General features: G+C 41.0%; 1 protein-coding gene across 3 annotated transcripts in view; it reads right to left on the bottom strand.

Annotated features, from left to right (window-relative positions):
* The window catches only part of ydjc (YdjC chitooligosaccharide deacetylase homolog), a 13,295-nt gene extending 4,407 nt beyond the window's left edge, over positions 1 to 8,888 (bottom strand). Inside the window, exons 1-2 of one of the 3 annotated variants that reach the window (XM_034691061.1) lie at positions 8,574 to 8,888; positions 2,197 to 2,372 (exon numbers count right to left, since the gene is read on the bottom strand). In XM_034691061.1, the coding sequence (XP_034546952.1) occupies positions 2,197 to 2,360 (164 nt within the window). In that variant the 5' untranslated portion in view covers positions 2,361 to 2,372; positions 8,574 to 8,888. Of the gene's footprint in view, positions 1 to 2,196; positions 2,373 to 4,361; positions 4,412 to 4,496; positions 4,605 to 8,573 lie in introns of those variants that run through there. The other 2 variants (XM_034691060.1, XM_034691062.1) reach the window with 2 other exon arrangements.
* Positions 8,889 to 14,398: the final 5,510 nt, after the last annotated feature.

A 14,398-nucleotide genomic window follows, 5' to 3' on the forward strand; every position in this document is an offset into this window, starting at 1 on the left:
TTAATTTTTACTGTGCATTTAATTTTTACTGGGCATTTAATTTTTACTGTGCATTTAATTTTTACTGCACATTTAATTTTTACTGTGCATTTAATTTTTACTGTACATTTTAATTTTGAACGTGCATATACTTCTTTTCAAAGTTAAATGACATTCTTTTGGGGATGCATTTACATCTTCTTACTATACATCTACAACTTTCTTAATCCCATATTTCATCAGAGGTACACTTCAACTATGAGAGACAAAATGAGGAAAAAAATCCAGGAAATCACATTGTAGGATTTTTAAAGAATTTATTTGTAAATTATGGTGGAAAATAAGTATTTGGTCAATAACAAAAGTTTAACTCAATACTTTGTAACATGACCTTTGTTGGCAATGACAGAGGTCAAACGTTTCCTGTAAGTCTTCACCAGGTTTGCACACACTGTAGCTGGTATTTTGGTCCATTCCTCCATGCAGATCTCCTCTAGAGCAGTGATGTTTTGGGGCTGTCGCTGGGCAACACAGACTTTCAACTCCTTCCACAAATGTTCTATGGGGTTGAGTTCTGGAGACTGGCTAGGCCACTCCAGGACCTTGAAATGCTTTTTACAGAGCCACTCCTTCGTTGCCCGAGCGGTGTGTTTGGGATCATTGTCATGCTGGAAGACCCAGCCACGTTCCATCTTCAATGCTCTCACTGATGGAAGGAGGTTTTGACTTAAAATCTCACGATACATGGCCCCGTTCATTCTTCCCTTAACACGGATCAGTCGTCCTGTCCCCTTTGCAGAAAAACAGCCCCAAAGCATGAGGTTTCCACCCCCATGCTTCACAGTAGGTATGGTGTTCTTGGGATGCAACTCAGCATTCTTCTTCCTCCAAACATGACGAGTTGAGTTTTTACCAAAAAGTTCTATTTTGGTTTCATCTGACCACATGATATTCTCCCAATCCTCTTCTGGATCATCCATATGCTCTCTGGCAAACTTCAGACGGGCCTGGACATGTACTGGCTTAAGCAGGGGGACACGCCTGGCGCTGCAGGATTTGAGTCCCTCTTGGCGTAGTGTGTTACTGATGGTAGCCTTTGTTACTTTGGTCCCAGCTCTCTGCAGGTCATTCATCAGGTCGCTCCGTGTAGTTCTGGGATTTTTGCTCACCGTTCTCATGATCATTTTGACCCCACGGGATGAGATCTTGCGTGGGGCCCCAGATCGAGGGAGATTATCAATGGTCTTGTATGTCTTCCATTTTCTTACAATTGCTCCCACAGTTGATTTATTCACACCAACCTGCTTGCCTATTGTAGATTCACTCTTCCCAGCCTGGTGCAGGTCCACAATGTTCTTCCTGGTGTCCTTGGACAGGTCTTTGGTCTTGGCCATGGTTGAGTTTGGAGTCTGACTGTTTGAGGCTGTGGACAGGTGTCTTTATACAGATAACCAGTTCAAACAGGTTCCATTAATACAGGTAACGAGTGGAGGACAGAAGAGCTTCTTAAAGAAGAAGTTACAGGTCTGTGAGAGACAGAAATCTTGCTTGTTTGTTATTGACCAAATACTTATTTTCCACCATCATTTACAAATCAATTCTTTAAAAATCCTACAATGTGATTTCCTGGATTTTTTTTCTCATTTTGTCTCTCATAGTTGAAGTGTACCTCTGATGAAAATTACAGACCTCTCTCATCTTTCTAAGTGGGAGAACTTGCAAAATCAGTGGCTGACTAAATACTGTTTTGCCCTACTGTATGTTTTTTAATCATAACTTCACTTTTTTAACTGTTAACGTTTTCATATTGTGCATTTACATTTGTATTGTGCGTTTTTTTGTGCTGTTGGATATTAATCTGAGCATAAATTTACAGATTTTTACGGAGCATTTACTCTTTTTGAATTTGCGTTTCCTTATTTTTACATTTGTTAACTTTTCTTAACATTAATTTTTTCACTGTACTCCAGAACGCCTTCACACTAAGACACGATGTTAATCCTTTCTTCCTCTCACAGCGGGTACATATACAGTGTTACAGCAGTAAAGTGGATGCTAATACATAATGAAGAGGACGTAAGTACAGTCAGTAAATAAGTGTCCTAAAGACGTAAAGCATGTGTGTGAAGTCTAAGTGTTTCAAGTTTGAGTATTGACTGATGCTTTAGTTTCATATTTCAGTTCTACACAGAGGCACATCAGCACCAGCTCCTTCACCTCTTAGCGAGATCAGCAGCCTCTTTGGCGGCGGCAGCGTTGACCAGCAGGGACACATTGGAAAGTCCTCCGGCCTGGAAACAGTCCACGATGCCCTGGTTCCTCCTGGGACAGTAACCAAAGTCATCTCCAGTCACCACCAGCTTCATCTTGGTCTGAGGCATCGTCTCTGCCCTCTGAGGAGGAGGAGGAGGAGGAGGAGGAGGAGGAGGAGGAGACACAATGATAATGAGTCATCAGTGTGTCTTTAATCACAGAGACTGTTAGAGTAGGGTGTCTCAGCACACAGTCACATCTACACAAACAGAAACCTCCTTGAACAGAGGCTCTCTATGTCCTCTTATCTGACTGCTTCATCCGTCAGAGTCATCAGTGTGTGTGTGAGAGGCTGAGGGACACACAGAGCCTGCAGGTATTTGACGAGCTGGTTCTCTGTCATGGTTCAGCACAGTGAACACCTTCAAACCAAACATCAACACCACAATGAGCAGAGAGGGAGCGTCACACTGCAGCCTGACTCTCAGCTGAGAGCAGACAGAGACAGAGGACACATTCAGGAGGGAAGAAATCCTTTCTGTCAACGTGCAGGTGATGAAAAATAAATCTGATCCAGGTTTATTCTAACAGTCTGAGGTACCTCTCATTAAGAGCCTCATTCAACATGTAAAAGAAACACAGGCTGGTAATCGCTCCGCCTGAGACAACATAAAGCTGACGTTTAAAATAACTTGATGTAAACGGCTTCATGCTGACGGCTCAGTTTATCATCTCAGTCTGTTTAAGCTCCTGAACTCTCCCAGAATCACCACATCATCACAGATACAACTACACACAGCTCCTGTTAGGAGTTACTCATCCAACAACTTACACTGTCTGAGTGGAGCTGACAACAAAGGAAATCCCAATGTATACTACTACTACTACTACTACTACTACTAATAATAATAATAATAATAAAAATAAAAATAATAACAAAAAATTAAAATAATAAATAATTAAAATAATATTACAAAAATATTATTACAAATAATAGCGTTAAAAATGTAAATATAAAAGCTGCAATTATAATAATAATAACAATAACATTTAAAGCAATAATACTACTAATAAAAAAATAATAATCGCAATAAAGATAATAATAGTTATAATTATTAATAAATAAAATAATAATAATACAACTACTACTTCTACTAATAATAAAAATAAAAAATAATGCTATGACAATAATAATAATTCCAATAAAAATGATAATAATAATAATAATAATAATAATAATAATAATAATAATAATAAAACTAATAAAATAAATAATAAAACTAATAAAACTAATATTAAAAATAATAGTGATTAAAATTATAATATAACAACTGCATACATAACAACAATAATAATAATAATAACAATAACAATTAAAGCAATAATACTACTAATAAAAAAGTAATCATTCAAATTAAGATAATAATGAGTATAATAATATTAATAATAATACAATAATTATTCAACTAATAATAATAATAATAATAGCAATAATACAACAATAATTACAACAAGTAAAGTAATAATTATAATGAAATAGACATATAAATAATAATAATAATAATAATTTTGTTTAAATATATAATATAATATAATAATATAATTACTGAAATTATAACATAATAATAATGGTAATAAAGATCATAATAACGACAATGAAAATGTAAGTAATAATACTGATAGTAACAAACATAAAAGTAATAGTGATAGTAATGATGACAACGATTATAACAATGATAATAAAAGAAGTAATAATAATACTTGTTCTGTAATCATTCTTTATGTATGTGGTCTTGATAGTGGTCTGTATCTCAGCCTGTCTGTAGTCTGAATGTTAGCGGGGGTTCCAATGATCCCTCTCTCTGTGTTGGATCTAGACTTGGTCAGAGCTCAGATCAGCTGTGACCTTACAGTGAAAGACCTCTTCTGACCCACAGATCCCGGTTCAAACAGAGACCCCTGTTCTGTGGACTAACAGCAGTGATAACTGTACCTGAGTTTAACATGTGAGTAAGGTGATCTGCTCCACAGAGAGCAAACTAATAATGTTAGCACTAATTAATCAACCCTCCCAGATGTGAGTCCTCAGAGCTCCGAGCTCCGAGAGTCCGTCCTCATCCCTGACTCACACTGATCTTTAGACACCACACGGACCGGCTGTCACAGCGTCCTCACAGCCGCTCACCCTCACTGATCCCCGGCCTCACTCTGAGCTCCTCCCCGCTGATTTAGACCACACAAACACGAAACAAACTTCAGCTTACCCATCATATCACACCCGTCTGTCCATGTAGACCACAGCCTCACACCAACCAACACACAAACTGAACTTCCGACTCAAAATGACTTTACTGGGTTACCACCACACAGCGCCACTCAGCGCCCCCTGCTGGAGGAACCAGAGCCTGCAGCCAGCACGCCTTCAAAATAAGAGCACGGCTGTTTCCTACTGGCTGCTTTCAGATTCATGTGTAACACGTACTCAGTCCAGGTCCAGGTATTCAGACTTACTGACGTGTGAGTAAACGTCACTTATTAACCCTTTCTGTCACATCTACTCAAAAATAATCCCCAAAATATAAGTCCCTTAAAGTGATTTAATGTGTCTTCATTTAGCTGCTCTGCTGAAAATGACCCTACCTATATGAGCATGTGTCTGTGTTTCCTGTGCTGTTATGAATTAACCTGCTGCTACCTTGATGATTAACTGTTCCCTAATTCTAAACTTAGGAGTCATCTGGAAACAAAGAAATGGAGAAAACTCATTACATTTTCTACTTTCAAGTTTTTTTTAAATGTATTTATTTAATCTATTTAATTTTATGTAACCAGAAAAAACACTTTGAGTTTTAGAATCTCTTTTACAAGAGTGTCCTGGCCAAGATCAGCAGCAGCACATTCCAACAAAGTTACAGACAAACAACACAGAATTTTAAAACATGACAACATAACATGAATTTCAGAACCGAAATCATCAGTCAAAGCATCTACAAGCTGATGCATCTTCCTCTAATGCCCTCGGTCTGCTTTTAAACACATTTAAAGAGACAAGCTCACTCAAACCCAGGCTCTCCTGCAGCAGGTTCCAGGCTGCAGGAGCAGAGAACCTAAAACTCTTTTTACCCATCTCAAGACGCACTCTGGGGACCGAAAGCAAAAACAAGTGTTGTGACTGGGTCACAGAGCGGAGGCTGGAGCTTCCAGTTATTCTTAAATAAATAAAATGGCATAATACGAGGGAAGCAAGTTAAGAATTGCTTTATAAACAAGGACATGCCAGTGATGTAGCCTACGGTCGACAATGCAGACCAGGCAACTTGAGCATACAGGGAGCAGTGATGAGTTAGAGACTTAAAACCTGTAGTGAACCTCAGAGCTCCATGAAAGACGGTGTCCAGACTTTGGGAACCCCTGATCTAAAGGACCTGATACACTCTAACAAACTGTCTGACTGTCACAAACTCAGTATCACAAGTGTTTGGTGCACAAGCATCACCAGACAATGTGCTGTAGTGTTTGAAGGACTGATCCCCTCCTGCACACCTGTCTGAATAAAATGCTGTGAAGTGAATGAATGAGTCAAACTTTTCCCCTGCTACTGCCACCTTGTGTCTGCCATCTGTGAATTCTTCCTGTGTTTTTTAACTTGTCTCTTACTTGTGCTGTCTATTCGCTGTGTGCATCTGTTGCTCAGTCTATACGTTGCTTCATGTGAATTGTATGCCGCTTGTTTAATGAGTGATAGTCACTGTCTGATGCAAATGTGTACAGCACTGTTAAATGTTGTCCTGTTGTGTGTGTTTGTGTCTTCTTTAACATTTCCTCATTGCTGCTTCCTGATCGTCTTACTCTGCGTATTTTATGTCCATGGACACTTTTCTTTTTTTTTTTTTTTGACTGGGCCCTCACCTTTGACTCACAGGTAAAATCAGTGGTAAAAAAACAGTTTCTATCAGCTCCAAAACATCTCAAAGTGAAAACCAGTTCTTTCTCAAATCAGCCCTGAAATAGTCATCCATGTCTTTGAATCATCCCGCCTTGACTACTGTAATTCCTTATATTCTGGAATCAGTCAGTCGGCCTTGTCCCGCCTGCAGCTGGTCCAAAATGCTGCAGCCAGGCTTCTGACTGGTACCAGGAAGAGGGATCACATCAGCCCCGTCTTGGCTTCCCTCCACTGGCTTCCAATTCGCTTCAGAATTGATTTTAAGATTTTGCTTTTTGTTTTTAAAAATCTGAATAGTCTGGCCCCTCCCTATATAACTGACCTCCCTTACAAAACCTCCAGGCCTCTGAGGTCTTCTGACACAGGTCTCCTGGCAGTTCCCTGGTCAAAATATAAGCTGAAGGGCGACCGTGCTTTTAGTGTAAAGGCCCCACATCTTTGGAACAGCCTCCCCCCCTCAATCAGGGCCGCCCCCTCTGTCGACTCTTTTAAGTCTCGCCTTAAAACACACTTTTATATTTTAGCATTTGAGCCCTCTAGCCCTGAATAGGTTCTCATTTCCAATGCTGTGCTTTCCTTGTCGTTTGTTTGTCTCTTTCTAAATAAGATAAGAGAGTCCTTTACTCGTCCCACAACGGGGAAATTCAAGTGTCACAGTAACAGAGTAGACAAAGTGCAAAAGAAATATATAAAGCAAACAAGAGCCTGTAAAGTAACAATTATTAAAAAGTTATTAGCAATTGAAATTAAAAAGGTAAAAAATAAGCATATCTTACACACACACAGATATATATACATATATACATATATATTATTGGTTATATAGTCTGACCACTGCAGGAAGAGAAGACCTGTGGTATCTCTCTGTGAGACACAGCAGGTGAAGAAGTCTGTCACTGAACGAGCTACTTACTGTGGTTATGGTCTCCTGGAGGGGGTCTGACGTGTTGTCCATCAGAGAAGACAGCTTTACTATCATCCTCCTGTCAGCCACCACCTCCACAGGGTCCAGTGGGCAGCCCAGGACAGAGCTGGCCTTCTTCACCAGTCTGTTCAGCTTCTTCCTGTCAGCAGCAGAGATGCTGATGCCACCACAGAGTCAAAGAAGGACTTCAGAAGAGCCCCCTCCACACCAAAAGACCTGAGTCTCCTGAGCAGAAAGAGTCTGCTTGGTCCCTTCTTGATTTGATTGCTTGTTTGGTCCCACATTGTGTTTTTTTTATGTATTGTGTAGCACTTTGGTCAGCTTCTGCAGTGTTTTTAAATGTGCTTTCTAAATAAATTTGACTTGACTTTCTCAAAGACGGTCATGTCATCTCCTTTAGCATTTAGTCATTTTAATCGTATGGTGCTATTTGTACTTTTCTTTTCTTTTCATTTTTGTTTGTGTTTTGGTTTCTCCTCGCCCTTCTTCATTTTATTTTATTTTTTTGTGTAATCTTGATATGTGTAGGGAGCCTTTTTAACACCTGGCAAGGGACTACGGATTTAAACTAGCCTTTTGGTTAATTCTGGCATATTTACAAAAATGTTAGTTAATATGCATGGTCCTTTTAAATAAATAAATAAATAAATAAATAAATAAATAAATAAATAAACTGATCTCTGGAGAGCATCCTGTGTGAGTTTAGACTGCCCTTCACAGTCTCCTGCAAGGTACACTATGTGCCTCTAAAATGCATATTACACATTGAGAAGCTACAAAACTGGAGATGTGTGTATCCGGCTACGTTGTTGCATATTCTAGACATGATAACTTGAATAATTTGCAGTTTCTGCTGGAGGAGACTGGGAACACAGGTCAGATCAGTAATAGAGCAGCTCCTCTCTGCTGTGAGTTTATTCTGCAGACATTATATTCAATAAATTAAAGTACTGCCTCCAGCTGCTGGAGAGATAGGATTCACTCTTCTGTCAAATGACATCTACACACACATCCAAAAATGTGACTTTATGAATAATACCTTTATTTAACCTGTCTATGAGGAGATCTTATTTAGTCCTGCAGTCTTTGATTTATCAATAGATGTTATTAGACAGATGGTTTCCCACTGTTTAAACCCTGACTGTGCAAATAAATCCTCATTATTAAACATTAAAATACTTTAAGCAGTATTAAAGATTTTAGAGCTTTTATTTTGAAAATATCGAAACGGATTCTGGTTTTTTTTGTATACGTCATCATCCTCCAGCAGAAGCCGGTTTGATCTTCACAGCGTGCCGTAGGCACCGAGCCGGTGTGGCCGGTGTCAGAGACCCGTGAACGGGACTGATTCACAAACATGTAAACAAGTTTAAACAGGCACGCGACATAAAGACGTTTGACCCCTCCCCCGCCCCGTACAAAGACCCCACTCACCGCCATGACACATTCACACGTTCAAAACCAGCCTACCTGTGCGCGCGAGCAGCCTCTGAGGACTCTGCACCTGGACTGACGGCGTGTGTCAGCCTGCAGGTCTACAGGTTTCTACAGTCAGGTGTGCTAACGTCATGGGAACACTGTTCAAACAGGATCCAGGTCCTGGAGCCAGATTACGTCTGTAAGTGCCGGTTTAACCCAAATCTGACGGGTTACCTAACAGGTGAAGTGACAGGTGTACTGACAGGTGGAGTGACAGGGTTACTGTTTGACAGGGTGCTGAATGTGTCGCTGAATCCTTATATAAGTGCTGCACTGAGAACATGAGCAGGTTGGATCCAAGGGAGAAGTTCCCTCGGCTGGAAGTGAAGCTCTCAGCAGAGTGTCTGCCCCCTGGTGGGGGAGCAGTCAAACTTTAAAAAATAAATACACGTGGTACGAATGTTTCTCCCATCCGTATGCTGTGGTGATATGTAGTTAGTATTTGACTGTTTTGTGTTCAAGTCCTCTTTTTCCTGAATAGTTTCTTCTTCGTTGGTTATTAGAGGTTAAAAAACGGGGTTTTACTTCCTGTTTCCTTTGATTCACAGCCGCTGTAGAGGGAAACTTCAAAGGACCCACAGCGTCTTGTGACGCTACGCTGTAGGGCGGAGCTTATTACAGTGGCTTCCCAGGCTCTGGCTGCACAATGGCGGCGCCCAGGAGCGGGATTTTTGGGCTTCAGAACCATACAACGGGAAGAGGCGGAGCTACCAATTTTGCTGGACTTTTTTGTGATTGTTGCGTCCCAAAAAGCCTGATTTTGCGACAGCTTTTTGAAAAAATTGCAGTGAAAGTTGCGATTTTTTTTTTGATTTTTTTCCTCCAATAACATCTCAGGGGCAAGTAAAAATGCTAAATTATAGTTGTTTTTAGAAAACATTATTGATGTGGCCACTGACTGTATTTTGATTCTCTTAAATCACAGAAAAATGCCATGAAAGGGCTGTATTTCACATTTACGACGGTCCCTAAATGCACCTCGCAGCGACTGAGGCACAGACAGTCAGTTCCTATGGTCAGTTCACGCCACTCTGAAATGAATCTGCATCTTTGATGACTAGGAGTTGATCCAAACTTACTAAATGTGTCTGATGTTTCACCAAACTGGATTAAATCAAGCTGTAGACGCTGAGCTTTTTATGGTGATAGCGGCAATAACTTCAAACATCAAATATTAAACAGACGTCCCCCGGTTGTGTCTTTGTCACTAACGTACACCGGGGGTAAAAATCATCAGTGAAGATGATGCAGATGCATGGAGGTGAGGAGAGCTGGTTCATAAAGCACACCTGCTGCAGGTAGAGACCAAGCTAACACTGAGCCCCTCAGATAATAACTCTAGTATCTATAAATAACAACGTTGTCATGGTCACTTGTCCTGCCTGCTGTCCCCTCTTTTCATCCGTTCTCTCTGTGTGTTTTATTGTTGAAAAGTGCAGATCAAGTGAGGACTTATGTTTATGTTCCATGGAAGTGAAATTGATGACTAAACCGATGACGTACAGGGGCTGAGATTAAGGTAATTGGTCAAATTTGTGGGAAAGTTGCGGTGGTTGTATAAAACTGCAAGGCCGCGAAAAAATCACACTGATTGGTTGAATTTGAGTTGATAGTTGCGATCGCGAAATCGCAACTTCCTGGAGGGACTGAGCAACGCTGTCCATTTTTATTTACAGTCTATGGTTGGATCCAGGTGCAGGGATTAAACCTCTCATTAAAGCTGCTGTTGGTAGGAATGGTGTAAAAAATGTTCCTTTTTTCTGCTGGATTTGTAGTAAAGGTCATAATGCCCATCGGTAATCATCGGTAAGTGAAGTAATTTGTGACTATTGTGAAATCTCTGTGTTTTCCAATGCCTTTGTATCAAGCAATGTTATTATTCCCCTCGTTCCTGTTATGACGGACCAATCACAGCTAATCTGATTGGCCAGTGGCCCCTACTTTGTACTCTGATTGGTTATGATTCAGGCACTATCATGAGCGTGCACGGGGGGGGGGGAAGAGGAAATCTGGTTGGGAAGGATAGTGTTGACATTCAAAGTCCCTCTCTAAACAGATGTTTCCTCTGTGACTACCAACAGCAGCTTTAAGATTTCTCTGTTTTCTACTTGTCTATACGTACGTCACACGCGCTCGCCCTAGCGCTCAAAGAGGCTCAAGCAGGGAGGGAAACTTGACCGCGCTGAGGTCTTCTTTTCACTGACTTTTGGCGTCTCCATTTGAAATGGGAGGAGAGACGACTGACGAGGAAGGAGATGGAGCAAATACATGCAAGACACCAGCACGAAAAACAGCATATACTAGTTACAATCCTGACTGGGTGACACTGTCAGAGGGTGAATAAACCATATACTAGTTACAATCCTGACTGGGCGACACTGTCAGAGTTTGAATAAACCATATACTAGTTACAATCCTGACTGGGTAACACTGTCAGAGTTTGAATAAACCATATACTAGTTACAATCCTGACTGGGCGACACTGACAGAGTGTGAATAAACCATATACTAGTTACAATCCTGACTGGGCGACACTGACAGAGTGTGAATAAACCATATACTAGTTACAATCCTGACTGGGCGACACTGTCACAGTGTGAATAAACCATATACTAGTTACAATCCTGACTGGACAACACTGTCAGAGTGTGAATAAACCATAGACTAGTTACAATCCTGACTGGACAACACTGTCAGAGTGTGAATAAACCATATACTAGTTACAATCCTGACTGGGTGACACTGTCAGAGTGTGAATAAACCATATACTAGTTACAATCCTGAGTGGGTGACACTGTCAGAGTGTGAATAAACCATATACTAGTTACAATCCTGACTGGGTGACACTGTCAGAGTGTGAATAAACCATATACTAGTTACAATCCTGTCTGGGAGACACTGTCAGAGTGTGAATAAACCATATACTAGTTACAATCCTGACTGGGAGACACTGTCAGAGTGTGAATAAACCATATACTAGTTACAATCCTGACTGGACAACACTGTCAGAGTGTGAATAAACCATATACTAGTTACAATCCTGACTGGGTGACACTGTCAGAGTGTGAATAAACTATATACTAGTTACAATCCTGACTGGGTGACACTGTCAGAGTGTGAATAAACCATATACTAGTTACAATCCTGACTGGGTGACACTGTCAGAGTGTGAATAAACCATATACTAGTTACAATCCTGACTGGGCGACACTGTCAGAGTGTGAATAAACCATATACTAGTTACAATCCTGACTGGACAACACTGTCAGAGTGTGAATAAACCATATACTAGTTACAATCCTGACTGGGTGACACTGTCAGAGTGTGAATAAACCATATACTAGTTACAATCCTGACTGGGTGACACTGTCAGAGTGTGAATAAACCATATACTAGTTACAATCCTGACTGGGCGACACTGTCAGAGTGTGAATAAACCATATACTAGTTACAATCCTGACTGGGTGACACTGTCAGAGTGTGAATAAACCATATACTAGTCTACCTGGGTACAGCCGGCCCAGGTAGACAATGCATTTCGTGTCCGGCGAAAATCTCTGCAAAAAATGAAGCATAAAAACGCATCGGACATCCACGCAAAAACAACAAGGTGTCAAGCTGTGGTATTAAACAAACAAAAACAGCAGCCATTGCAACTTTTAGGACCAAAAAAGGTTCACAAGAAGAAGACAAGATTGCAGCGGCAGAGCTTACCAGTGTGGTATTTCCAAACTTCATGTTCATTTGGTCAGTCTGAACTGGTAATAGTGGACAAGCTCTCCACCTCAAACAATTGGTTGAGTGTACCCCTTTTCTTTTTTTACAAATCCAAGGTGGCAACCCTGGAGAGGAGATCCAGGTCCAAAGAATGTAGGTTCCGGGATGGAGTGTGTTGGTGGAGGAGGTCAGCCAGGTATTGGGGGGGGCAAGGGCATGCAGGGATTTGTAGGTGAGGAGGAGGAGTTTAAAGGAGACGCTGTACTTTACAGGGAGCCAGTGGAGGTGCATGAGAGTGGGGGTGATGTGCTGCCAGGGCTTAGTATGCGTGAGAACCCTGGCAGCTGAGTTCTGCACATATTGGAGTCTGTCCAGAGCCCAGTATTTCAAAAACTTGAATCTGGATCAGAATGAGCTGGGTAGGATTAAATCTCAAAATTGGGTATTTCAAAAGCAGAGATGGGATCCTGGTCCTACAAAAGTGGGATACTGATTTAGTAATCCAATCCTGAATAATCAGACTGATCCTATCTGAAAAGCCTTTGAAAAACCAGGACAAAATTTACAAGATCACTTTTATCTGGGATAGCAAAAAAGGGACTACATGAAAGTTTTTGAAAAACTGGGCCCCAGCTTCGGGGTCCCCATCAATGCCCTGGGCCTAGTTTTTCAAAAACTTTAATCTGGATCAAACAAAGTGATCCAGATTTTGAAGTCCCTGTTTTGCTATCCCAGATAAAAGTGATCTTGTAGATTTTGTCCAGTGAGGGATTTTGGGCCTATGATAAGAATTTCAGATTTATTACAATTGAATTTGAGAAAGTTTGTTTGCATCCGGGAGTTTATTTTGATCTGGATTCTGGGCAGGATTGTATTACCAAATCTGTATCCCACTTTTGTAGGATCAGGATCCCTTCTCTGCTTTTGAAATACCAAATTTTGAGATTTAATCCTATCCAGATGATTCTGATCCAGATTAAAGTTTTTGAAAAACTGGACCCTGATATCACACCTCTTTGTGTGATCTGTGCTGTAAATACTCTATGATTATAAATCTGTTCCTCTGTACAGGTTTTAGAAGAGGGAGTTAAACCACAGAGGAGTAACCCTCCCCGTGTGACGGTGGGAAGGCAGACACCTGGAGACCACCTTTTTTTTTAACACAGGTTCCCACAGAGCAGGACTCAGGAGACAGACTGGACCATCAATGAGGCTCTTACCTCCTCAGGTGAGGACTTTCAGGGCTCCAACATTCATTTGATTCATAAAATCTAGACCAGAATTTAAAATCCTTCTTCTGACCTACAGAGCTCATAATGATCAGACAGCTTCATATCTTAAAGAGCTCATAGTGCCCTATTACCCCTCTAGAACACTACGCTCCCAACATGCAGGCCTGCTGGTTCTACCTAAAGTCTCTAAAAGTAGTATGGGAGGTGGAACCTTCAGTTATCAGGACCTCCGGGAGGCAGACACCCTCTCTACTTTTAAGAGTAGACTTCAAACTTTCCTTTCTGATAAAGCTTATAGTTAGAGCTGGATCAGGCTTGGACCAGCTCTTAGTTATGCTGCTATAGGCTTAGACTGACACACTGGGGTCCTGTCTTTCCCTCTCTCTCCTCTCTCTTACTTTAACTCTCCCTGTCCCATTAAAGTCACTAACCATAGACCTTTCTGGAGTCCCTGAGCTCCCTTGTCTCATAGGTTCCTCTGGATCTCTGCTGCTGTGGACTTTCCAGACTCCAGCTGCTACAACTACTACTATCCATCTCTCCACTATCATCTCTCTCTCTCTCTCTTCATCTCCCTCTATCCCTCTCTCCAACACGGTCTCAGCAGATGTGTGTCTAACATGAGTCTGGTCCTGCTGGAGGTTTCTGCCTGTTAAAGGAAGTTTGTCCTTGCCACTGTAACTTGCTAAATGCTGCAAAGTGCTCTGCTCATGGTGGATTAAGATGAGATCATACCTGCTCTGTTTGTAAAAGCGTCTTGAGCTAAAGTCTGTTGTGATTTGGCGCTGTACAAATAAAGATTGACTTATGATAACACATTAGAGATGGAGAAAAGATGTGTCTTTAAGGTTGTAGTTAATAAACACA

This window comes from Notolabrus celidotus, chromosome 9 (assembly GCF_009762535.1).
Source record: "Notolabrus celidotus isolate fNotCel1 chromosome 9, fNotCel1.pri, whole genome shotgun sequence".
Lineage (NCBI taxonomy): Eukaryota > Metazoa > Chordata > Actinopteri > Labriformes > Labridae > Notolabrus > Notolabrus celidotus.